This window comes from Eptesicus fuscus, chromosome 23 (assembly GCF_027574615.1).
Source record: "Eptesicus fuscus isolate TK198812 chromosome 23, DD_ASM_mEF_20220401, whole genome shotgun sequence".
Taxonomy (NCBI): domain Eukaryota; kingdom Metazoa; phylum Chordata; class Mammalia; order Chiroptera; family Vespertilionidae; genus Eptesicus; species Eptesicus fuscus.
This window is the reverse complement of record NC_072495.1, coordinates 22929036-22952204: the sequence shown is the minus strand read 5'-3', so window position 1 is coordinate 22952204 and position 23169 is coordinate 22929036. Positions and strand designations below refer to the sequence as shown.

Here is a 23169-nt window from a genome sequence, read left to right as displayed (position 1 = left end):
GGTAAGGAAGGAGGAATTTTCCTGCTGTCACATAACTTACACTGCTCCTGCCCCGCTCTTCGGCCTTCCTGCCCCACACACATTCTCTGCCCCTGAAGGAATCTATTCATTCAGGCCCCAGAGGCCTGTGCCCACAGAACGAATGTTTAAAAATATATTTTATTGATTCTTTTACAGCGAGGAAGGGAGAGGGAGAGAGAGTTAGAAACATCGATGAGAGAGAAACATCCATCAGCTGCCTCCTGCACACTCCCCACTGGGGATGTGCCCGCAACCAAGGTACATGCCCTGGACCGGAATCGAACCTGGGACCGTTCAGTCCGCAGGCCGACGCTCTATCCACTGAGCCAAACTGGTCAGGGCCAGAACGAATGTTTAGATGGACTTGGCAAGGAGAGCGAAGAGGGACCTGACCCTTTCGCCTCCCTCCGTGGACCCACCTTCGTGGAAGCAGGAGTTGGCAGGACACGTGGCAGTGGCCCTCGGAATCTGTGGAAACGTTACCTTCCTCCTGGGCCCGCCGCTGGGATAGAAACAACGGTGGGAGAATGAAAGTGAGGACCCGCGACAGCCCAAACCAAACTCACAGGCCAGAACAGGATGTCACTGGCAAGGTCTCCTGTTATTAAGAGAGAATTTTTTTAAAGAAATTCCGGTGTGTCTAATTACTTTTGGAACCTACTTTAAACATGTAAATGGAATACTTTCTGCAGGAGCTTAAAAAAGAAAATGTCATCTCGTTATGCCAACCTGACAGCCGCTGAGGGAAGCCATTGTCTGTCGCGTGGTGTTAACGCCTTCCAGAGGGGATTGAAACACCAGATCCAGAAGCTCCGGGGCCAGGAGCTCTCTTTTCGCTCTGAGAGTAGGAGGCAGGTGGGCGTGCGAGAGGCTTTGGGTTCACGCAGCGAGCGGCAAAGGCGTCACGGAGCTGCCCTGTCCTGTCAAGCTTTACTCCTGGAGACAGGCTTGTCAGCCGTAACAAGGTCACTGTGAAAGTCAGGAGCCCTGGTCAGTGGGTCTGCTTCACCCGTGAGCTCCCTTGAGCTGCTTCTTTTTAAAAAATATATATATTTCTTTATTGATTTCGGAGAGGAAGGGAGAAGGAGAGATAGAAACATCAATGATGAGAGAGAATCATTGATCGGCTGCCTCCTGCACGCCCCCCTACTGGGGACCAAGCCCGAAACCCAGGCATGTGCCCTTGACCAGAATCGAACCTGGGACCCTTACAGTCCACAGGCTGACGCTCTATCCACTGAGCCAAGCCGGCTAGGACTCGTTGTTGTTAATCCTCACCTGAGGATATTTTTCCCATTAATTTTTCGAGGGAATGGAAGGGAGGGAGAGAGGGAGGGGGGGAGAGGGTGGGGAGAGAGAGAGACACAGAGAGAAACATCAATGTGAGAGAGACACATGGATTGGCTGCCTCCCTCTTGAGCCCCCACCTGGGCTAGGGATAGAGCCTGCAACCCAGATGTGTGCCCCTGACTGGGAATCGAACCCTTCACACCCTTTGGTGTGAGGACCGATGTTCTAACCACTGAGAACCATCAGCCAGGGAGGATGATGATGATGATGATGATTCTTCTTCTTCTTCTTCTTCTTCTTCTTCTTCTTCTTCTTCTACCTTAAGGATTTTTAAAATTGATTTTTAGAGAGAGAGAGAAAGGGGTAGGGAGAGAGAGAGAGGAACATCGATGTGAGAGCCAAACATCCAGAGATGGAGTCTGCAACCCAGGCATGTGCCCTGACCGGGAGCAGAACCTGCGGCAACCTTCCAGTGCGTGGAACAACACCCAACCAACTGAGCCACACCGGCCAGGGCTCCCTTGAGCTCCTTCTTAAAAGGACAGAATCTCAGCAGGATGTTGGGGTCCAGAAATGGTGGCAGGCCATTCTTATCACCAGTCTTTGTCCTCTTTGCAGCGTGGGGCTATTGTTTCTCTTCCAAAGCAGGTCTTAGAAACATATGTTGTGGGGAGACTCCGGGACCTCTTGAAACTTCCAGCAGCTCTCTCCGTGTAAGTGCCTTTCTGTTTCCATGGAAACCAGCAGTGTTTTGAAGCGGTGGTGACAGGTTCTGCACACACCAGCTACCACGGGGAGTGCACGCCAGTCAGTCTATCGGGTACCGTCAGTGGCAAATCTCCGTGTTCTGCGGCTCTCTCTGACACGGCCAAGTTGACCTTCTGAAGAAAGAGGAGCAGAATGACGGGGATGAAGTCACTTCCCCGCAGCGTTCCCGGTCTGTAGACTCCTTTTCTCTCCGTCGCCAAGGTTTCAACTCCTTTTCAGCACTCCCAGTGCTAAGCCAGCAGCCGGGCAGATGCGGCGACTGCCGCCCGTCAGACACGTGCGATCGCGGCGCTGGGGAGGCGAGAAGGCCCCGTCATGGGTGCCTTGCCTGCTGGCTGGCGGTCCCTTCCGTTCCCTTCCGTGAGGAATGAACTCCCAGGAGGCCCAGCGTGTCGTTAGGAAGTGTCAGGTTGGGCGAGTTGCTTTCAGAACGCATAACGTTTTCCAGATGTGAGTGTGAGCTGGGGATGAGGGGAGGACATGCATTTTTCCACCAACTCTGAGACTCTGCTGGGTTTGGGGAGACAGACTGGTTACGGGTGGCCCTGGGTGCCGCCCTGGTTAGACAAAGCAGCCAAGACGGGATCCTCAGGGAGAGCCGGTGGGCACCTTGTTCCTGGCACAAATGAGAAGGGAGAAGCAGTTCCATTGGTTGGGCTCTGGATGGGGAAAGCCATCTGGCCCCAAAGAAAGGCCTCTCCTGTCGGCTCACCTTAGAATCTGCAGGAGGGGCCGCACAGCCTCCGGGTCCTTCCATTCCTCTGCGCCTGGGTCCCCGGCCCAGGGCTTCCTTCGGAGCCCCATCTGGTGGCACAGGTGGCAGACCAGCCCGGCAGGGAACGAACGCCGCTGAGAGCAGCCTTTACCCAGTGACTGATGGGAGCTGGGAGACAATTATCTCTGTGTTCTCGACACTTCAAATGGGGAGAATAAAATGCATCTACACCGGTTCCCAGGGCTCCCCAGTGGGGTAGAGCCCCATTACGCAAATGCCTAACTCGCTTCCTGCGTTTTTATCGACCGTCTCTCTTTCCCAGCCTTTTTCCCTGCATACCTGTGGCTAGTTCCTAGGAGAGCTTTTTATACATTTACTTTTATTTTCCCACCGATTTTTTTTTTATCAAGGTGAAATTCACATAATGTAGAATTAGCCATTTTACATTTTTAAAACATATATTTTATTTTTTTATTTTTAAAATATATGTTTATTGATTTCAGAGAGGAAGGGAGAGGGAGAGAGAGATAGAAACATCCACAATGAGAGAGAATCATGGATTGGCTGCCTCTCGCAAGTCCCCCACTGGGGATCGAGCCCACAACCCGGGCATGTGCCCTTGGCCGGAATCAAACCTGGGACCTTTCAGTTCCCAGGCCGATGCTCTATCCACTGAGCCAAACCGGCCAGGGCTTAAAATATATTTTAAATGGATTTTTAGAGAGAGAGGAAATGAGAGGGAAAGACCGAGCCCAGTACCTGGGAGTGTGTCCTGATGGGGAATGGAGCCGGCAACCTACATCACGTACAGGTTTTCGTTTGCGCCCCATGTTTTTATTTCATTTGGGTAAAGTGGCTGCATTATTTGATAGTTCCATGTTTAACTTTTTTTAAAACTATATTTTTATTGATTTGAGAGAGGAAGGGAGAGGGAGAGAGAGAGAAACTTCAATGATGAGAGAGAATCATGGATCGGCTGCCTCCTGCACGCCCCCTACTAGGGATTGAGCCGGCAACCCGGGACCCTCCAGTCCGCAGGCTGATGCTCTATCCACGGGGCCAAACCGTAGGGCTCAATGTTGAACTTTTTGAAGAATCGCCCAACTGTTCCCATAGCAGTTATACAAGCGTCCCCATCTCCCCACATCCTTGCCAACACTCACTCTCTCTGTTTTTAAAATGATGTCCATCCTGTGGGTGCAAAGCAGTTCCTCGTTAAATACCTTTTCATGTGCTTATTCCCACCAATGCAAACACGCCGAAACGGTGAACAAAATAAAAACAAAAGCAAAAAAGCAAACACCCGTGTAGCCTCTGAAGCATAGTAACCTTCATCTGGTGTCAAAACTGCTGTTTGCAATTTTAACTTTGGCCTCTATAAACATGCATGCTTGCTTAAATAATAGGGAAAATAAGACTGCTCCCGTTTTAGAGAGGCCATAAACCATACCCCAGACAGAGTTGTCAGGGCTGGCGCCAGGCTAGGCCTTGAGATATGGTCTCACGGCCCCTTCCCAGCCCACAGGGCTTCTTTCTCAGAAGGTCCGGAAGTCTCATTCCAAATTTGGGAGACAAAGGACTGGGAGAAGTCTAAAAAGGGCAGACTTCCTTCATGTGGGGGCCCAGAATTTGAGAAGCAATATTCCTCTGGGCCCGCTAGCGTAATAAAAGACTCCAAATTAATTCGGCTTCATAAGGCGTTAAGCTCGCTGATTTACAATACAACACCTCCGTGGCGAGTCAATACTTTGGGTTTGTCTGAATAATTCCTTTAACAGGGTCTCCTATCTTAAGGACTTTCTGTAGGCCAGAAGTTCTGTCTCGAAGCCTGAATAGGTTCAGGGGAAAAGTTCCAACTTAGCAGTTACTAGGACATCATTGTTACCCCTACACATTCTCACCCAAACTCCCAATGACTCTGGGTAGAGGAGGCAGCCGTTCCTGTCCGCCCAGAATCCCCAGCCTCTCCTGGTAGCAGCATTTTTAAGGCCAGAGAGAGGCACGTGACCTATGTTGGGCCAATGAGAGCCAGTGCCCGAGCTCCCATGGTCCATGGACTAGACTTACTGTGCTTGTATGTTCACCGAAGGAAGTGCTGCCAAGTGGTTATGGAGGGGCATCCTTTGTCAGATCCACCACGACTTCAAAACTGTTCAAATGTGAGAAGAAAAGAGTCTTAGATCGCTGGCCATCTCGCCCTGCCCGGGCAGGAGTCTGTCTGGAGAGCTGAGCGTGTTTCCTGGGAGAGTTGTTTAAACTCTCCACACCCTTTTGCCCCCTCTTTGCTGCCCCAGAGATGTGCACTGGGAGGCTGCTGGCTGGGGCTCTGGATGCTCCAGAAACAGACCCAACCTTCCCCAAGACTTGCTGAAAATGCCTCATCCTCACGTACCCATCTCCCTTAGCAACCAGGGGTCTGCCCGTGACGGGCAGCAACAGAGGCAGCTGCACGGCTCCCAAAGTGAGTCTGTGAAGGGTAAGAAATTTCCTTTATGACGATGGTGGTGGTCAGGCCTTGGGAGGGAGGTCGCAGGAACCACCATCCCTCAACCACCTCCAGGCACTGGGCTCAGGAATCAGACTGCTGGAAGGGCGACCACTTAGCTGTGTGACATTGGACGAGTGACCCAGCCTCTCTGAGCCTCAACTTCCTTATCTATACGGGTTTGTCATTTATAGGATTGCTGGGGGGATTAAATGAGACCCTCTCTACGGAGCTTATCGCTGGGAATGCTAAGCGCTCGTTAGCTGTCTCCCTGCCCAAGATTATCCAGCCCTTATGTGTCCGGCCTGTCTTGATCCCAAGCATGTCTGGCTCTGCTGTATGTTCTTAACACCTCCCCGGGGTCTCTTCACAGCTCATTCTGCTCCTCCTCTCTCGTCGCTCTTTTAAACCTCACGGCTCAATGGTGACAAAAGAGGGATTTGTGGCCAAGGCTCAGCGGGATTGGGAGGCAGCGGCCGGGCAGTCTGCTGTACAGTGGAGACTCCAGAAAACCAACCATCACCAGCTCAACTCCCCTCCCTGTTCACAGTGCGTGGCGGGAGGGGAAACAGCCCAGGACTGGGTGTGGGGCAGTTCCCCCCGGGGCCTCCAGGAGTCTCCACACCCTGGGGCTGAGCATCATTCAAAAACACAAAGCAGTAAGGAGGAGGCTCTTGTTCCCTGAGGTCCTACTATGCTCTCTTTGTTGGAACCTCAAAGGTCAAAGGTCTTTTTAAACAGAGAGGGACCCAGGTAAAATCGAGCCAGAGCACGTGCGTGGCAGGTTTTAAGGCAGCCCACAGCGTGAGCAGCCCGACCGTCAGGTCCCTGGGAGAGGGAGCTAGAGGGGGAGTGGTGGAGTGGGGTGGGATGCAGAGAGAAGGAGAGAAAAACAGAGAAAAGGAAACAGACACCATGATTCAGGGAGAAAGACCATAAGAAAAGAGACAGAAACACACAGAGGAAGGTAGGGAAAGAGACAAAGAGACAAAGGCCAGGAGAGACGCGTGGACGAGACGGGGCCACCTGCTACCCTGCCTACCTCAGGGAAGGCCTGCGTGGTGGCCTTGCAAACGGAGACCTAAGGTAACCACAGAGGAGGGCCTGAAGGTCAAACCTTTAGCTAAAGAGCAGTTTGTAGTGGGTAGTCGTGTCCTAGCCAGTATCCTCCCTGACAAAGCTTTCCTGAGCCTAATGTCTTCCGGCATCTGAGATAACGTACCTGTGGGTGTCAGGGTAACTGGTGACCTCCCTCTTCCGGACCCCTCAGAGCGCAGCCCTGGCGCCCTGGCGGACCACAGACCCCGTTACGGTCAGCGTGGTCACTGCTGACTGCTGTCCTGTACCCACCCGCGTCAAGGAAGCACGTGTCTATCATTTCGCTTTTCGTCCAATCCCAGAGGTCGGCCCCCTTGGCTTCCTCCCGCCTCCCTAATCTGTCGCCAATGGATTCCACGTGACCCACCTGTGGCTCCTCCTTTGATTGTAATGCGTAAAACAAGGCGGAAAAACGGCCCTCTCCGCAATGGTCGACAGTTTGGCTCAAGTAAACTCACAAAAATTCTTTACAGATTTGAATGTGGTGTTTCCCCGCCCCCCCCCCCCCCCCCCCGCGCCCCGTTAACAAAAGACAGAAAAAGGAAAGGAAAACTGAGAAAGAAAGAAAAAAGCAGAATTGAAACAGAGAAACAAAAGGATGACCAGGAGAGAGAGAGGGGCAGAGGCTTGTGCTCGATCCACAGAGCCTGCAGGCACTGCACTATTTGTTGACACAAAGAGAAAGAAAAGGAAGATCTTAGAGAACGGGGCGGTGTGCAAAGGAGAGCTGGGAAACTGGAAGAGACAGGAAGCAGGGAGAGAAGGGGAAAAGCTGACTGCGAGAGAGAGAGAGAGAGAGAGAGAGAGAGAGAGAGAGAGAGAGAGAGAGAGAGGAGGGAGGGAGCTCATTAGCCAGGATGCGCTTGGCCTGCCCCTTCACCATTTCTCTCCTCCTGCAGCCCCCACCCCCCAGGCTGAGGGTCCAGTTAGCCAGGATTCCCCGCCTGGGGAAGCCCCGAGCCCCAGTCTGTTCCGCTTTCCTCCCCACCAGGCCCCGTCCCAAAGTAGGCCCTCTCCCGGGCTCCGATGCTCCTTCCCACGGCGTGACTTTGGGAGGACCCTGTGAGACGCCCACAGCTAGAACCGGGCACTTGATTTGTGGGGCAACAGGAAAATACGAGGCCCCTGGCTCACAAGTGAAGACTCTCAGGACAATGACAGCAGAGCCTGAAGCCAAGTGTGTGGCTGTGCAGAGCCCAGGCACCTACCACCCTAAGATCCTGCGGACCGAGAGGGAGAGGCAGGGCCCGGGGCCCCTGGGACGCCCCTACCCTCTGGTAACACACCAGGCCGGGGTCCCTTTCACGGGCAAGAGGGAAGGACACGAGCTAACTCCTCAAATAGGGTTCTGCTGTGTCAGAAACCACCCATTTCCTCAGATGACTCCGTTCAATGAAGATGACCCTGCGAGGAAGCCAAGTGTGACTGCTTCTCAGGATCAGGAAGGCCTCGCCATAGACCAGGCCGAGGCTGCCCTCTGGTGGCTGAAAGGGACCCCGCACCCTCCTGGCACTGACCGTACAGCACATCCCGGGCTGCTCTGTTGGTTGAAGTTCATTCCTCCTGCAAACGTTTGCGTGCCCACGAGGTGCCAGGCAGCTACATTGCAAACAGCGGTAATAACAGCATGGCGATTTCTTGCCGAAACCGGTTTGGCTCGGTGGATGGAGCGTCGGCCTGCGGACTGAAGGGTCCCAGGTTCAATTCCGGTCAAGGGCATGTACCTTGGTTGCGGGCACATCCCCAGTAGGGGGTGTGCAGGAGGCAGCTGATCGATGTTTCTCTCTCATCGATGTTTCTAATTCTCTCTCCCTCTCCCTTCCTCTCTGTAAAAAATCAATAAAATATATTTTAAAAAAAGAATGGCGATTTCTTAGTTTAGTGCAAACGCATATTGAAAATGTAAGGAAATAATTAGGAAATCTAAAACTATTCCAAAATAAAAAAGTGTGTCTAAAATGTGAAAAAAAAGTATTCAGCCAGTTATGATTATTGTTATTGTTGTTGTTACTGTGTTACCTTGACAGGGAGAAGGAAGGGGAGAGGGAGGGGGATGAGAAGGGAGAAGGAAGAGGAGGAGGTGGTAGGGGAGGAGGAGGAGGAGGAGGAGGAGGAGGAGGAGGAGGAGAAGGAAGAGGAGGAGGTGGCAGGGGAGGAGGAGGAGGAGGAAAAGGAGGAGGAGGGAGAGGAGAAAGAAGCGATGGTTGTCTTTCTCTGCCATGTGAGGACACCGTCTGCGAGCCAGGAAGAGAGCTCTCGTCAGGAGCCCAACCAGTGTCACCTTGACCTTGGACTTCCCAGCGTCCAGAGCTGTGAGAAAGAACCGTCTGCTGTGGAAGCCGCCCAGGCTACGGTGTCCCGTTAGGGCGGCCTGAGCAGCCCGGACTGGGGGCGGGGGGGACGGGGGGGACGTGGTATGCCCGGTGACGGCAGTGGTCCTGTCTGGTCCACACAGTGCCCGGATGTCCCCGCACGGTTCCCAAGGTGGCAGGCCTGCCTTGGCATTCCAAGTTTCAGCGGGTGTCCCCCCAACCTCCTCCCCAGAAAAATCACCTCCCCACAGGTTTGGCTCTTTTTCATGTTTTATTAGCATCAATATATACAAAGTGGAAAATGGTGTCCTTTCATTATTCAGCTTAGAAAGTTGGTTTTGCTCTTTGTTCTGTTTGGGGATAAAATGGAAATGAAAACATCCCAGGAGAAAGCCTACCTTTGGGGGTGCTGACAACTCCGATGACCCACCGTGACCACGCAAGGGCACAGGAAAGTCATACTCTTTGGACTCACCCCAAAGAAAGGTCATTTTTGCCCGAGGCTCACGCTCAGCCTAAACCGACCCATATGTTTGCCAAGTCCCTTCCGCTCACACAACCGCCCTGATTGCGCAGCCACTTGGCGCTCTGCACGGCCGTCTGGCGGTTTCCAGAGCTACCAGCCTGGGGTCCCGTAGGCTCTCCAAGGAGCTGACTTCAAACGATCCGATTTAAAGCATGTCTGTGGAGCTCAGTAAGGATGGCCATCAGAGAGCGACCAGAATATTCACGTTGGCTCAAGAATTCTACGCCCCCATCTCCTCCCCAAATAGTGGCAGGAGGGGCTCCGAGCTGAAGAGGGGGGAGTGTGCGCGCTGTACGGGACAGGGCGCCCGCGGACACATCCCGCTTACAGGAAGGAGCACGGGAGACACGGCCGTCACGTGCATTCTCAGAAGCGCGAAATCCCTGTAAACGTTATTTCCCCGCCGTTTTACAAACAAAGAGTGGCTTTGGGGGAGGTCCCGGCGGCTCTCGAGTTTCTCAAGATTGCATCCTGTTCGGAAATATTGAATCCCAATGGGTTTTCATATTGATCTTGTAAAAACAGACACGCGTGGACTGAAATGAGATGCCTGCCTGGCACATTTTGGCACTAGGAGGACGATTTCTTTACCTTTACATGTTACAAATACACAGTCAGGACAAAAAACAGACGCCAACCTGTCTTGGCAATCACACTGTATACAGCGCCCAGCAGTCCACCTTCAGGCTAAAACGAACGTTTAAAATGTGGTCACGGGTGCTGAGCTGCTAAGACAGAACTAGGACACTGGTGTCCTGGAAACAAAAAACCGACACCTCGTCTATCCCTCCAACAACCAATACGAATCCCTGGGCCATGGCGTGGCCAGTTCTGGGGGTCAAGGTTAGAATGAAGACTTTACACGTTGTCAGTCTTTACGGAAGGCGAGTGTTTCGTTTCCACGGAACCACAGCTGGTTCTACAGTGAAGAATCATTCCTAGAGTTCTTGCCAGATGCCCCCGGGTTAGGGTTAGAGTCATCATCGAACGAGAAATAAAAGCAAGGATTGGGTTCTTTCTGCCTCTTGAGAAAAGGTTATGTTACTGGCATTGTTGGTCTTTCTCCAAACACGGCATCGCTAAGGGTGCCAGCGCTTCGTCCTCTGGTTCTCCCAGACGGGGTGGGCTCTGGCGCCGGAGAGCGGCCTCTGACGGTCTCTTGCTGAGCGCCACGCGTGCATGCCGTAGGAGCTCGGTCCTTCCTGGCAGGAGGAAATGTTCCAGCCTCAGACCTCCGAGCCCGAGCGAGGTTCACGCTCCTTGCTGGAGGGTATTGCCTGTGTACAAAGCCCACGACCCTATTCTGCCTCAGAGGCTTCCAAAGCAAGCCACCAAAACACGGACGCCCGGACTCTCCCAAAGGCAGGGCAGCCAGAAGTATCTCCTCTTGTTTGAAAACCAGCCGATTTAAAACCATTCTAGAGAGCGTGCGTGAGAGCCTAAGAGCACCCCAAAAACACTGAACGCGTGTGCCATCGGCTGTCACTAGGGAGGGGACTGACAGCCCCATATTCCTTCCCAGCATCCTCACCCCGCCCCCCCTTCTTTATACCTGTATTTAGGAAAGACTCTTCCTGGATAGTTATTCGCTCACCAGTCCCACTGGGCTGGGATGCAATGACCCTGGTAAAATACAAGGATGCTCATGTGACGAGTGAGGTGCTTTATGAATTCCTTTCTGGCCTGCAACGCCTCCATTCTTCTCTTTGGGGTTCAAACTGTAGGATGCGGATTCCTTAGCGGTTTTCACCCCCTGGTTCTGTTTCTTTGCATTCACCCCCCTCTTCAACATCTGGGCCAAGGTTGGGACAATAGAAAAACAGTTTCTTCTCATAGAAACCTCCCTTCCCCCGAAATACTTGATTGCAAATATATTATGAAATCCCACCTTTAAGAGAAACGGGGCACTGGAGGCTCCCCATCTTGAGGGCTCAGGCATTCCAGCACCCCAGGAGAAGAGCAGAGCGCACCCCGACCTCAGGACGTGGCCCCTCCTCTCCAACCCACACCCTTACAGCTCTGTGGGCGAGGGGGCCCTGCCTCCCAAGGCTGCGGATCTCTGATCACAGCTGGAGGGCGGCCTCGCTGAACAGGGTGATCGACTGTGATGCCTGTAGCCTGAATGACCTGCTCCTTCATTGCTGACGGAGTGTCAAAGCAACACCTTTTATTAACTCGGTTCCCACGGCCATGTTCTCCCTTGCCCAATTCTTCATGGGAACTCTCAAGTCTCTCCTCCTCTCTGAAACAGTTTTCCTTGTCATTTATCACTCTTCTAGAAAGAAAACATTTTCTTATTGTGCCAGCATCCAGGGAGTCCAGGGCAGTAAAAGAGAATGTTTATGCAACACCTTTGCTGCCTTCAGAAGGGGCACGGGAGGGAGGGGGTGTGGCCTGACCACTTAGAAGCTGGGGAATCTGGAAGCGGGAAACACACAGGATTTGTTTGGGAGCGGACCTACTGAAGTATCCACGGGAAATTCCAACCCAAGTCAATCCTACAAAGAATACCCTCCCCGACCTAACCTGGGGACTGCGATTTGCACTAGACACACCACGGGCACGGATCCCAAAGACGCATGCAATTCGACGCAGCCGTAGAATGGCATCGCTGACGGGAGAAACGACCTGGCTCTGCTGTTTCCCCCTCTACTGCTGTGTTGGCCGTTTCGCAGATCCCCCGCCGGCCTTCGGAAGCGATTGAGGCTGGGACACGAATCTGACCGCACCGGCAATACATCCAACCACACCTATTTCCGTTTTAAATATAATAAATACAGTGAAGAAAACAGTACGTCCTCCATAAGGAGTCCAAAGAAAAGACAGCCGACACTCTGGGGTGTTTTGATCAAATGCCACATGATCTCTGGATGAATTTCTCGAGGAGGTTGTAGTTGAGTTCATAGCTGTGAGTTCCCTTCTCAAGTGTAGCTCTCTCTAGATGGAAACTTCATACTCTCTGGTTTCCTGCAAGAGAGAGAAGCGTAGATCTAATGACGCTTGTGTGGCAGAGTGACATGTTGATGGTTCTAGCTCTTCATCCCTCCCGTGTCCACAACGTTGGCCAGGCGACATTGCCGTGCCTTCTGCTCTGATCCTGACTTGCTTTGGCCAAGGGGTTCTAAGGAGATGGGTCACGAGAGGGGCCTGAAATGTGCTTGTGTGTTTCTGCGTGTGCCCTGCCCCTCTGCCATCACCATGAGCAGAGCATGCCTTGGCAGCCATTAGTCCCAGCCGAGAGGCATGGAGAGCAGAGCTCAGTCCCCCAGCCAGTGACTAGCCAATCCCAGATGTGTGAGTGAGCACAGGCGAACCAGGGCTACCACCTCGCGGAAACTAGCTGGAAACGCTGCCTCGCAGACTGATGAGCAATGAACGTGTTGCTTTGAGTGGTTGAGTTCTGGGATTGCTTGTTACGCAGCGTGATGATAGTGTTAGATAACTGATATACTATTCTAATAAGTATTAACAAGGTCTGGTTTCTAAAGTACTGGTTTTTCATCAGCTTGATCTTTTTAAGGTTTGGGAAACAAGCTACATGGAATGCAAAATAACACACGACCTCTTCTGACCAGGTCATATCTGAAATGACTGCAATATGTGGGTAGCAGCTAGTTCAATTTCTCTGATATTCATGGAGTGTGTGTGTAATGTTTTCCAGGCGCCCCGGGCACAGGAGTGGGGAGATATAAGGAGCCAGGGGCTGTGCCCTGGAAGAGGTCACTGTCACATGCTTTAATGGAAGTCTATGGTTTCTGCTGAGTCAACACAGATATACAATCATGCCTGTGCTTCATGGTATATGGAGTGTGGTGGGCAGACAACCACCTGCAAGGAGCTAAATGCTGCTGACAACCCTGTGAGCTCGGAGGGGGTTCCTTCCCCAGTCAAGCCTCAGATGAGACCGCAGCCCTGACTGACACCTTGTGAGCCCTGAAGCAGAGACCCAGCTGAGCTGTGCCTGGACTCCTGGCCTACGGAATCTATGAGACAATACGTGTGTGTTATTTTAGACTCTAAAGTTTTCAGTAAGATTGCTACACATCAATCAATAACTAACACAGGAGGTCAGAAGAAGAGGTGGGTGAGGGACCGTCAGTAAGGACAAGGAACAAGTCGAGTTTATGCTGCCCAAATACTGGGAGGTGGTTGTACATCATTACACAGTGAATTTGAAGGGTTGTGGTTTTGCAAAGTCATGACCAATCTTCTGGTTCCTCCCCTGTGTCTTGGGCCTTTGCATGGGTTCCCCCTTCTCCCTGGCATCTTCTATACCCACCATCTAAGTTCTACTCACCTTACATGCCTTAGCCTTACATCACTGCATCAACGATGCCTTCCCCATCACTTCCAAGTGTCCCCCATCTTATACGCTTGTAGCACCCTGTCTAATTGCCTTCATGGTCCTTAAAAATGACCTGTTGCAATCAAGACATTCATCGGCGTATTTGATCGTGTGAGGCTGAAGGGAGGCGGGATAGGGTGAGGAGTAATGGCACCGGGTAGAGTTTGCATCCTGGCTCCAGACTGTGCCTTCCGGTGGGCAAATCACATTTACCTTTTTCTGAACCTCATTATCCTCATCCATCCACAATGCAAACTGCAGAATCCATCACAAGTAGTTGCAAGGACTCACGGGGATCATGCATTTCAGGTGCCCAGCCCATGACACATATTATTGTTGTTACTGATAGCTGTCAACCTTTGTAAGGCTATATGTACATTAATGGCTGGATCATGTACATTGGCTCATGATTATGCCCCTAATACCCAACACCAGGCCGGCCACTCAAATGTGTAGGGTGTTGCACACTGCCATTCATTAAAGTGTGGAGCTCGGTAAGGTGTGTGCCCATCTCAGCCGTCTCTCCATGGGTATTCGGTGCAGCCCCTTCTTTCTGTGGTCCTTCTGCCAAGAGCGAGCAGTGTTACAGGTGTGTCCTCGGCTTGCACCGAGAGCTGGGTGCTCTCAGCAGTTAGCTCCATCAGGGCCATAGGGGATGAGAGAGGAGCCTGGCCATACCTCTCTGCCAGGGGCATCGTGAGCAAAAGCAAACGAAACCTTCCGTTTTTGATGTCAGGGGATTCGGAGCAGACAAAGAGGGAGGCGCCCGGGAGAGAGGGGAGACCTACTCACCCCCGTCTCATAAATGGGGTTGTCAAACTCGGTTTCCACGGTGATCTGGCTGTAGGGGTGAGAGTACATCAGGGGCAGGCGGAGGTTGGAGTAGTAACGACATCTGGAGAAGGGACAATGAAAAAGAGAGAAGTTACTCCTCCCGGACTGGGAGACGCCTTCCTATACCTAAGGGCAGCAATGTGCAGCCTTTTTCATCGCGTGGCACACACAGACTGATTATTAAAATTCTGTAACACACCAACAAAAAATATAAAAAATAGGTATAATTTTGATTGATTTATGAAAAGAAAAAGTAATTGCCTATCTTTTTTGTTCCAAAGTGACTTAAAAAAAAAATCAGGTACCTATACTTTAGAATATAAGGATTTCTGATACCAAGAATTAACCAATCAGACACAACCTTATTATGCCACGTGACCGGTAAGATGCAACTCTATTATAAGACCTATATGTTTATGGTTCAAGCAGGGCATTCACAATGGAAGGCTATGGTTGTGTTGGCTGTTGTCACTTGTAATTTGACAATCTAAGGCACACGCATTGAAAATCGCTGCCTGAGGGGAACAGTGAGTGAGACTTTCTGAGTACCGGCACCTCCACAAAGGACAAGGCGGATGTGTGGAAACAGCCTCTTGTGGGTGAGAATCCGAGTGGGGTGAAAGCTGAGATCATAATTGCCCTCCACTTCTAACCCAGGCAGCGATAACTGAAGCCTCAGCACCTCCCCGGACTGCAGAGGGCGTGGAGCTTAATTTGTTTTCACCTGAAAAGTGACTGAAGTCCCTCTTTAAGGCAAAGAGCAACAATAACAACCATGATGCCCTGACCGGTTTGGCTCAGTGGATAGAGCGTTGGCCTGCAGACTTAAGGGTCCCAGGTTCGATTCCCGTCAAGGGCATGTACCTTGGTTGCAGGCACATCCCCAGTAGGGGGCGGTGCAGGAGGCAGCTGATCGATGTTTCTCTCTCATCGATGTTTCTAACTCTCTATCCCTCTCCCTTCCTCTCTGTAAAAACCAATAAAATATATTTAAAAAAAAAAAACAAAACAATAACAACCATGAGCATTTATTGAGCACCTACGAATACTGTGCTGCGTCAGACCACCTAGTTAAAGGTGGTTCCTCCTCTGTTGCCACTCGTTCCGTCATTGTGTTTACGCAGTGTGTTATTGTTTGTGTATTTCCCCTCTCTTCCTACTAGACAGTGAGCTCCAGGAGGGCAGGAAAAACCCATTATGAGGCAAATACCTGCCTCAGGGCCTTTGCACATGCTGTTTCTCTTAGCCCAGGTTTGCAGAGCTTATCTTAGCATTGCTTTCAAGTCCTTACTCCAATGTCATTTCACACAAATGCCACTGTCCCCAAACTAGAGGTGGAGATGCTGAGGCTCAGAGAGGTGAAATGCCCAGCCCCTCGGGACACGAGTGGATGAGGGGATGGCAGCCCCCCAACTCGCTCCGGAGCTCCCTACCTGGTGATGTAAATGTAGGCTCCCCCCAGCAGTAAGGAGATGATGAGGACCGGGATGAAGATAGCCAGCGCCATAGTTCCTCCTTCCAGTGATGTCTCCGCTGCCGCTTCTGCTACTGAACACACAGCCAGTGAGGCCTTCGGGCCGCATACGCTCAGCCCACCCCGGGTCCCTGGCTCCCAGTCCCGCACCCACCCTCCCAGTCCCGCACCCACCCTCCCAGTCCCGCACCCACCCAAAGAACCGATGTCAGTGAGCCTTAGCCTCTGGAGAACCATCTCCAAGGGGGAAAGAGGCGGAGCCTAGAGAAGTTCGTGCTGGTTCTTTGCAACCGAGTCCAGACCCACCCTTGGGTAAGGTGGTCATGGGGCACCCGAGAATTACAGTCCTTGAACCCTGGTCATACCATGCCCATTTCTCTTTGGTGGGGGGTACAGTTGAAAGCTGGTTAAAATCCAATTCAAGGGAAGACTTGGAGAAATCCCCAATGCGCAAACCAGGAAGGCAGATTCGCCGGCATTCCGTGGAGTGGAGGGAGCTTGTTGTACCCAGACTGGCGGGTCCCTCCCAGGGCTGCCTTATCAGCCCCTCCAGGAGAGGGCGCTGGGCAGCTGGGGCTGGCCTCAGTACTACACACCCGTGGTACCCCAACTGTGAAGACCCAGTTTTGATTCTCAGCGGCCGTGGCTGCACATTCTCTCGGCCTCCAGGTTCCCTCTGCTATTCTCCATGCCATGCCCAACAGAGCTCAGCTGCACATCAATCTAGAATTCATTACCCGCCACTCTACGGAGTGTGCAAAAGTGACCCTAACGCCCACAATAAACGCACGAGCACAGAACAGTACATCAGCGCTGTCATTCCTCCGCCACCCACACATCTGAGACATTCCCATGGTTCGCTGGTTGGCAAAGGCAGAGACGGGATGGCCCGAAAGACACCGCTGCCACCAATGTCCTCTTTCCCCAGGGGAGTGACTAGTAATGCGCTGTTCTATTAGAGCCCCTGCCCTGCCCGCTCGGATTAAAACATCATCTGTTACTAGGAAGAGTGACTAATGCCATTCGATTCCCACAGCCCCAGATTCTGAGGGAACCGCTATGGTCAGGAAGTTAAATGGCTCCAAAAATAATAGTGGAAGCGGTTCCACTGGTCACAGCTTTAAAAACCAACAATCAAAAAAAAATAATAATAAAATAAAAAAAATAAAAATAAAAACCAACAACCATCCGGTGCCATGGTCCAGGCAAGCGGGTTGGGAACGCCGAATGGCGGGGACACAGAATGCAGAGTGGTTCTTTAGGAGCGGGGCTGCGAGGGAAGGAGCCACCAAATGAAACAGAAGTAAACTCTGGTTAGCTTTCAGCATCTGTTGCGCATTAATACATCTTACTTGGAGATTCCTCATAAAAGGAGGACAGGGAACAAGAGGGTACAGGGACAGATGCGCTGGGGAAGAGGAAGACCCAGGGAAAAACAGACCTCAGACCACCCCCCTGGGGCCGCTTCCCTCCTGAAACCAAGAGGATGCTCAGGGTAGGCGGCCAGGCATCATGGGATTCAGTTTCTCCAAAGGTACCACATGGATGAAAAGTTTTTCAAGCGGCGGATGCCTTTGTCAGGCAGAGGGACTCTCAGATTTCCTACTCTCAGGAGCACAACTGGCGTCCAAGCCCTTCCAGGTCACCGTGAGGACGGTAAGATGTCAATTCAATGACTTTTTCTTTGCAGTATCACTTGTTTTGAAATCACCTCCAGCAGGCGAAGGAAGATGTTTTGTTACTGTCTGTGTTTTTGTGAGCACCTGGACCAGGATGGTTTAGGACCTGCCCTTGTGTTTTTTTGCTATGAGTTCGATTTATTGGATGTTTTCATTCCGGGACTCACCTTCTAACGCGTGTTCAAAGCTGTCTTGATTAACTGAAAGAGAAAGAGAAAGCATTGGTCAACGTCAAGTGGATTCGTCGTGCATGTTATGGGGCCAAAAAGAATCGGAGCTGCCCTAGCTGGTTTGGCTCAGTGGATAGAGCGTCAGCCTGCGGACTGAAGGGTCCCAGGTTCGATTCCAGCCAAGGGCACATGCCTGGGTTGCGGGCTTGATCCCCAGTAGGGTGTGCAAGAGGCAGCCAATCAATGATTTTCTCACATCATTGATGTTTCTATCTCTCTCTCCCTTTCCCTTCCTCTCTGAAATCAATAAAATATATATTAAAAAAAAAGAATTGGAGCAAAAGCCCATGCCACACTCTCCTGAAGTTAGTATTATGTTTTATTTATCGGGGGCTACTGAGTTTGGTGAAAATTCCTGGATGCTTTCCCTTCCCCCTCCCTTCTACTCTAAGAAAAAAAAAATCTATATCTATATCTATATCTATATCTATATATCTATATCTATATCTATATCTATGGGAAGAATATCCTTGGGTGAGGATTAACACCACCACGATGCTAAGCAAGGAGAAGGCACCGTGCCATAGTTCCATTGAGAGTGATTATTTCCTCTCTCGGCGGTGCAGGAAATAATGGTGGTGTCTTAGATTTAATGAAAGGCAGCAGCCCAGCTTTCTGGAGAAGATTCAGAACCCCTGCCAGCCGGTCCTGCCATCTCCGGCTTCCTCCGTCCCGTGCGTGTCAAGTAGGTTTCCTTACCTTTGCAAACAGGCAGCGGCCCATTCCAGTGGGATGGCTGTCCCAGGATGCATCGGATGGTCACTTCGCCCATGAGCTCGAAGCCCTCGTAGCACATGAAGGTGAGGGACTCTCCTGGCAGGTAGAGGCGCTTGTACAGGATTTGGTACCCGTTTTCTGGTAAGCCTGGGTTGTCGCATGCCAGGGACTCTTCCGCTGAAACGCAAGCCAAAAGGAGCCCAGGTGAGAGGATGCGAATCTTTGGGGACTCCTACTCAGAGCCTGCCTGATCTGGCTTTGGCTGGTCTCTGCAACGTTCTCCCCTTTACATCCCCACCTTGCACTGAACTGGTTCCCATTCCTCAAACTCACCTTTTTGTCTCCTGCCTCTGGGCATGGGTTACACATGGGCACAGTAGACTGTACTGGGCTGTGGAATATGGGTTAAAATCTTGGCTCTGCTACTTACTAATTAGCTGTGTGAACTCCAGCAAGGGCCACGGACAGATTCTGAGCCTCAGTTTCCTCATCAGTAAAATGGGACTAATAGTAGTACCTATCTCATAGGGACTTGGAAGATGAAATAAGATTATGGTGTAAAATCCTGTTGGCATGTCCTAGATGCTCTATAAATGATGGATGGTGACGTTAAATGATAAAACATTCCTTCTGCTTCTCCACTCACACCTTCACTGCCCACCCAGGCTGGATCAGTCTTGTCTTCCCATTCTCATTCCTCATTTCTCCACCTCCAGGAAGTCTTCCCGGTTGCCTCCTACCCCTAATTCAGTCACTAGTCTTTCCAGTTCTTCTTCCACCCCAGCAGTATTTATTTAATTGTTGTATATCAGTTTCCCTCACTGTTAAGGCTTGCTTGAAGCTCAGGGCCTGGTATCCAGAAGGAGCATCATAAATGACCCCTACCTATATAGTAGGAGCATCATAAATAACCTCTGTGGGTATTGACTTCTCAGAGCCTCAATGTCCTCATCTGTAAAATGGGCCATGTCAGAGGGTTGCTAGGAGGATTAAATGAGCACACGCATGTAGGTAAGCAGCACAGAGTGAGCACCCAATCAACACTGGTTATTGGTGTGGCCTTTACAATTTCTATTGTCTTTTCATACCAAGTGTACTATCGTTTACTTAGTACTTCTTATTTCTGTTGATTTGCTTTTCCATTGAAATTGTGCAATACAATTTAGCCTCACCCCTATTTCTATAATCACATATTTCAAATGTCAGTTTCCATCTTCTTAACAAAATAAAACACCAGAGAGTTAATCTGGGCACCGTCTCAAGCCACGTTGGTATCACCAGGGGTGTACTTAACACTCCTTGGGAAATGCAGCCCAACGCACTACACTTTATAGTTCATAATGCCCCGAGTCCAGAATTCACTCATTTGCAGGGAGGGTCCAGCAGACACTCTGCCCCTCAGGCCAGGTTTGTGCCAGAAGATGGGTAAAGAGTGGAGAACTAGGAAAGTGTGGTTTCCATTTGCCCAGAAGTCAGTCTAGTGGGTGAGAGAGAAGGCTGGTCAGGTGACTGCAACCCAGTGCAGCAACAGCTGTGACGGGAAGCACAGAGGACAAACCTTGCCTGACCCGGTCGTGGCTGGGGAGGTCAGGGGTTTCCAGAGGAATCCTGGAAACCAGTGCTCTACTGGGAGAGGGAGGGCTCAGGCTGCGGGTGGGGGATGGGAGGTGGGATGAAATGCCCATCTGATTCCTGGCTGCTTCCCTCCCCTCTGGGTGGAGGGGAAGTGAGGGTCCTTATACTGCAAATGCGTGTATTACCTGCAATGTAGCAAAGTGGCCATCAGGTGGCCATGGTAACGCAGAACAATTTCCCCACAACCTTTCCCTTCATAAATAACAGATCAGTGAGGAGCACAGATATTTATTGAGCACCTCTGACTAGTACAATGATAAACAAGGTAGACATGGCCCCTGCCTTCATGCTACTTAACATTCAGGTATTCCACAAATATTTTCTGGATGCCAACCCCGTGCCAGGGACTGCCCTGGCCCTGGGGAGATAGTCAATGACAGAGGATAAACTCTTAGACCTCGATGTAAAGGAGGATGTTGCCAGCGGGTTTAGGGAGATGAGGGGAGGTGTCCTCACCTGCTCTGACCTGGCCGCACTACAACCCCCTAGATTCAGTGCCGGGGCTCCACCCCTAAGGCATCTTGGGGACAGCGCATCAATGGGAGCTTTTACTAGGGTCACAGTCTGGCCACATGGGCTCTGCCAGGGCCTCCTGGGAAGTCCCTAAGTGTTTCTCCAGAGAGCCACCCATAAAACCCTCACTGAATTTGTCACATCATCACTCTAGGTAGCGTGGTTTATGTCTTCTGGATGGGAGCCTGAGGAGTCATTTACCACGCCACCGTCAATAAAGGCCACATTAGTATCACTAACAATAACGACGACGGTAACAGTAACAAATACTATTGAGCCCGAAGGATGCGAGAATTAATGGCTACAATCCCAGCAAGTGAGTTATGTGCTTGCTTCTCTGAATATCTGAACAGATCATTGCCATAGGCTACAGCAAGTGCTGTGATAGCTGAACTGTAGGTGCCATGGGAACTCAGAGGAGAGAAACATGACCTAGCCTAGGCAGTCAGGGAGGTCTTCCTGGAGGAGGTGATGCTTATCCATTGCTATTTTCTTCATGGATTTGTTTTCCTCCGCTCATCTCCAATAGACCCCAGGCTTCATGAGAGCAGGGATCGTGTCTGTTTACCCACTGCTGTATTTTCAGGGCCCACCCACCACCATGGTTCCCAAACTGTGCACCAAGGTGCCCTGGGGTGCCACCACGAACTCACAGAGGTGCTGTGAGATTTTGTAAAATCTTGAGGAGACACAGTGACATCTCTCAGACCCTCAGGAACTACAAGCTCCAGGAAGGTCCCAGTTTCAGCATGAGACAGAGCTATGTTCCCTCATCTTTGCAAAGCTGGCTGTTGTGTGGTTGCTGTGCTAAGGAGCAAGAACTGTGACAAATCCACATGGAACAGGAAATGAACGTGGCAGAGTCCAGCCCGATGCTGAGGTCTGAGAAGTTCGGTGGAGCCCCACAGGCACATGTATCCCTGGAGTAGCAACTGCAGTTATTTAAGAATGAAATAAAAATATAATCTTTTCTTTCAACTTATGTGTGTTACCTCCTCAAAAAAAAACTAGTAAGTTAACCAGATATAGCTAATTATATGGGAACCACATGGTCACTTCCTAGGCTTCAGGGCGGATGGTGAGTCTCCTGACACCCACGTGGCCCGTGAACTCACTAGCACGGGTATCACGGAGGCTGTCTCCACTGAGCCCTGCAGCTCCGACGCTGAGGTTTCGGGGAAAGGCGCCCCCCGAAACGAGGGAGACACGCTTCTCGGGAAGCCAGCAGCCGCGGCGGCCCCGAGGGCCTTTGGAGACTGTCCTCATTAGCGGAGTGCCGTTTCTTTCTTTATAAAAAGCGTATCACCTCCCAGTGTCTTACAATAAGCTTTTATTTTTAGCTTTCCGTGTCTGGGTCTCTGCAGCTTAAATCCCTCACCCTTCCAAGTCACCCGGAGGAAAAGGGAAGGGAGCTTGCTTCCCGGGCTGCTGTAAGGCAGTGCCACACGCGGGAGGGCTTAGGACAGCAGCAGCGTGTGGTCCCACAGCTCTGGGGCTGGCGGTCTGAGGTCAAGGTCCGTCGGGCCAGCTCCCTCTGAGACCTGCAGGGGAGCATCCTTCCTGGCCTCGTCCCGGCTCCCGGTGTACCTGGTGGTGCCTGGCGTTCCCTGACTTGCAGGGTAGCACTCGGGTCTCTGCCTGTCATCACGTGGTGTCCTCCCTTCGCCCGTGTCTCCATCCGTGTCCAAATCTCCCTCTTCTAACAAGGACACCTGTTCCTGGATGGGCCCCATCCTCACCCACTGTGACCTCCCCGAAACTGGGTGACACCTGCAGACTCTCTTTTCAACGAAGGTCGCAGGTACAGGTACTGGGGCTAGGACATCAACACCTGTTTTTGGGGAACCCAATCTAACACACAACAGAACCAACCAGGTGAACTTGGCCCAAAGGATGTGGCTGTGGTGAAGGGATTAGGGCTAGAATTCCCCTCGGACGTCCCTGCCACCCACGGGGAATTAACGGTGGAGGTGAGGCTGGTGGAAAGGGCACTGAGCTTGGAGACCAGGGTCCTAAATGTGAATCCTACCTCTGCCCTCGAGCAAGTGTATGACCTTAATCATATTTGCCTTTGAGTTGCATTTTTTTACACACACACACACACACACATTTATACACACACATATATACATATGTGTATATATGTGTTATATGTACATAAACATATTCACAAATACTTTGATATATAATCCATTTAGCAATGTATTTTACACCTTCAATAAATGATAACTACTGTTAATCTGTTCTCCCCCTGAGCTCTAGTTTCCCTAATATATATGCACACACATGTAGATACATATATACATACTACACACATACGTTCACACATACATACACGGTGTTTAGTGAAATGTCCCATACAATCCATGAACAACAACCATTGCGATTCTCTGAGAAACAGGGCGGTTGCGTCTTATCTCTATGTTAGTTACCCCTCAGCGGTGTTTTACCTCCCAGGCTCCCTTCAGCTCCGAAACCCTAGAACCCAGACTGAAGAGGGAGGTGGGAACAGAGGGCCGTGTGGTCT

The 23169-nt window shown here is 51.2% G+C and overlaps 1 protein-coding gene across 1 annotated transcript in view; it reads right to left on the bottom strand.

Moving 5' to 3' along the window:
- Positions 1-11900: 11900 nt before the first annotated feature.
- Positions 11901-23169, bottom strand: part of SEZ6L (seizure related 6 homolog like) — a 59621-nt gene continuing 48352 nt past the window's right edge. Inside the window, exons 13-17 of the mRNA XM_054712854.1 lie at positions 18477-18671; positions 17715-17747; positions 15828-15939; positions 14353-14455; positions 11901-12182 (exon numbers count right to left, since the gene is read on the bottom strand). Of these exons, the coding sequence (XP_054568829.1) occupies positions 12153-12182; positions 14353-14455; positions 15828-15939; positions 17715-17747; positions 18477-18671 (473 nt within the window). The 3' untranslated portion in view covers positions 11901-12152. The remainder of the gene's footprint in view (positions 12183-14352; positions 14456-15827; positions 15940-17714; positions 17748-18476; positions 18672-23169) is intronic.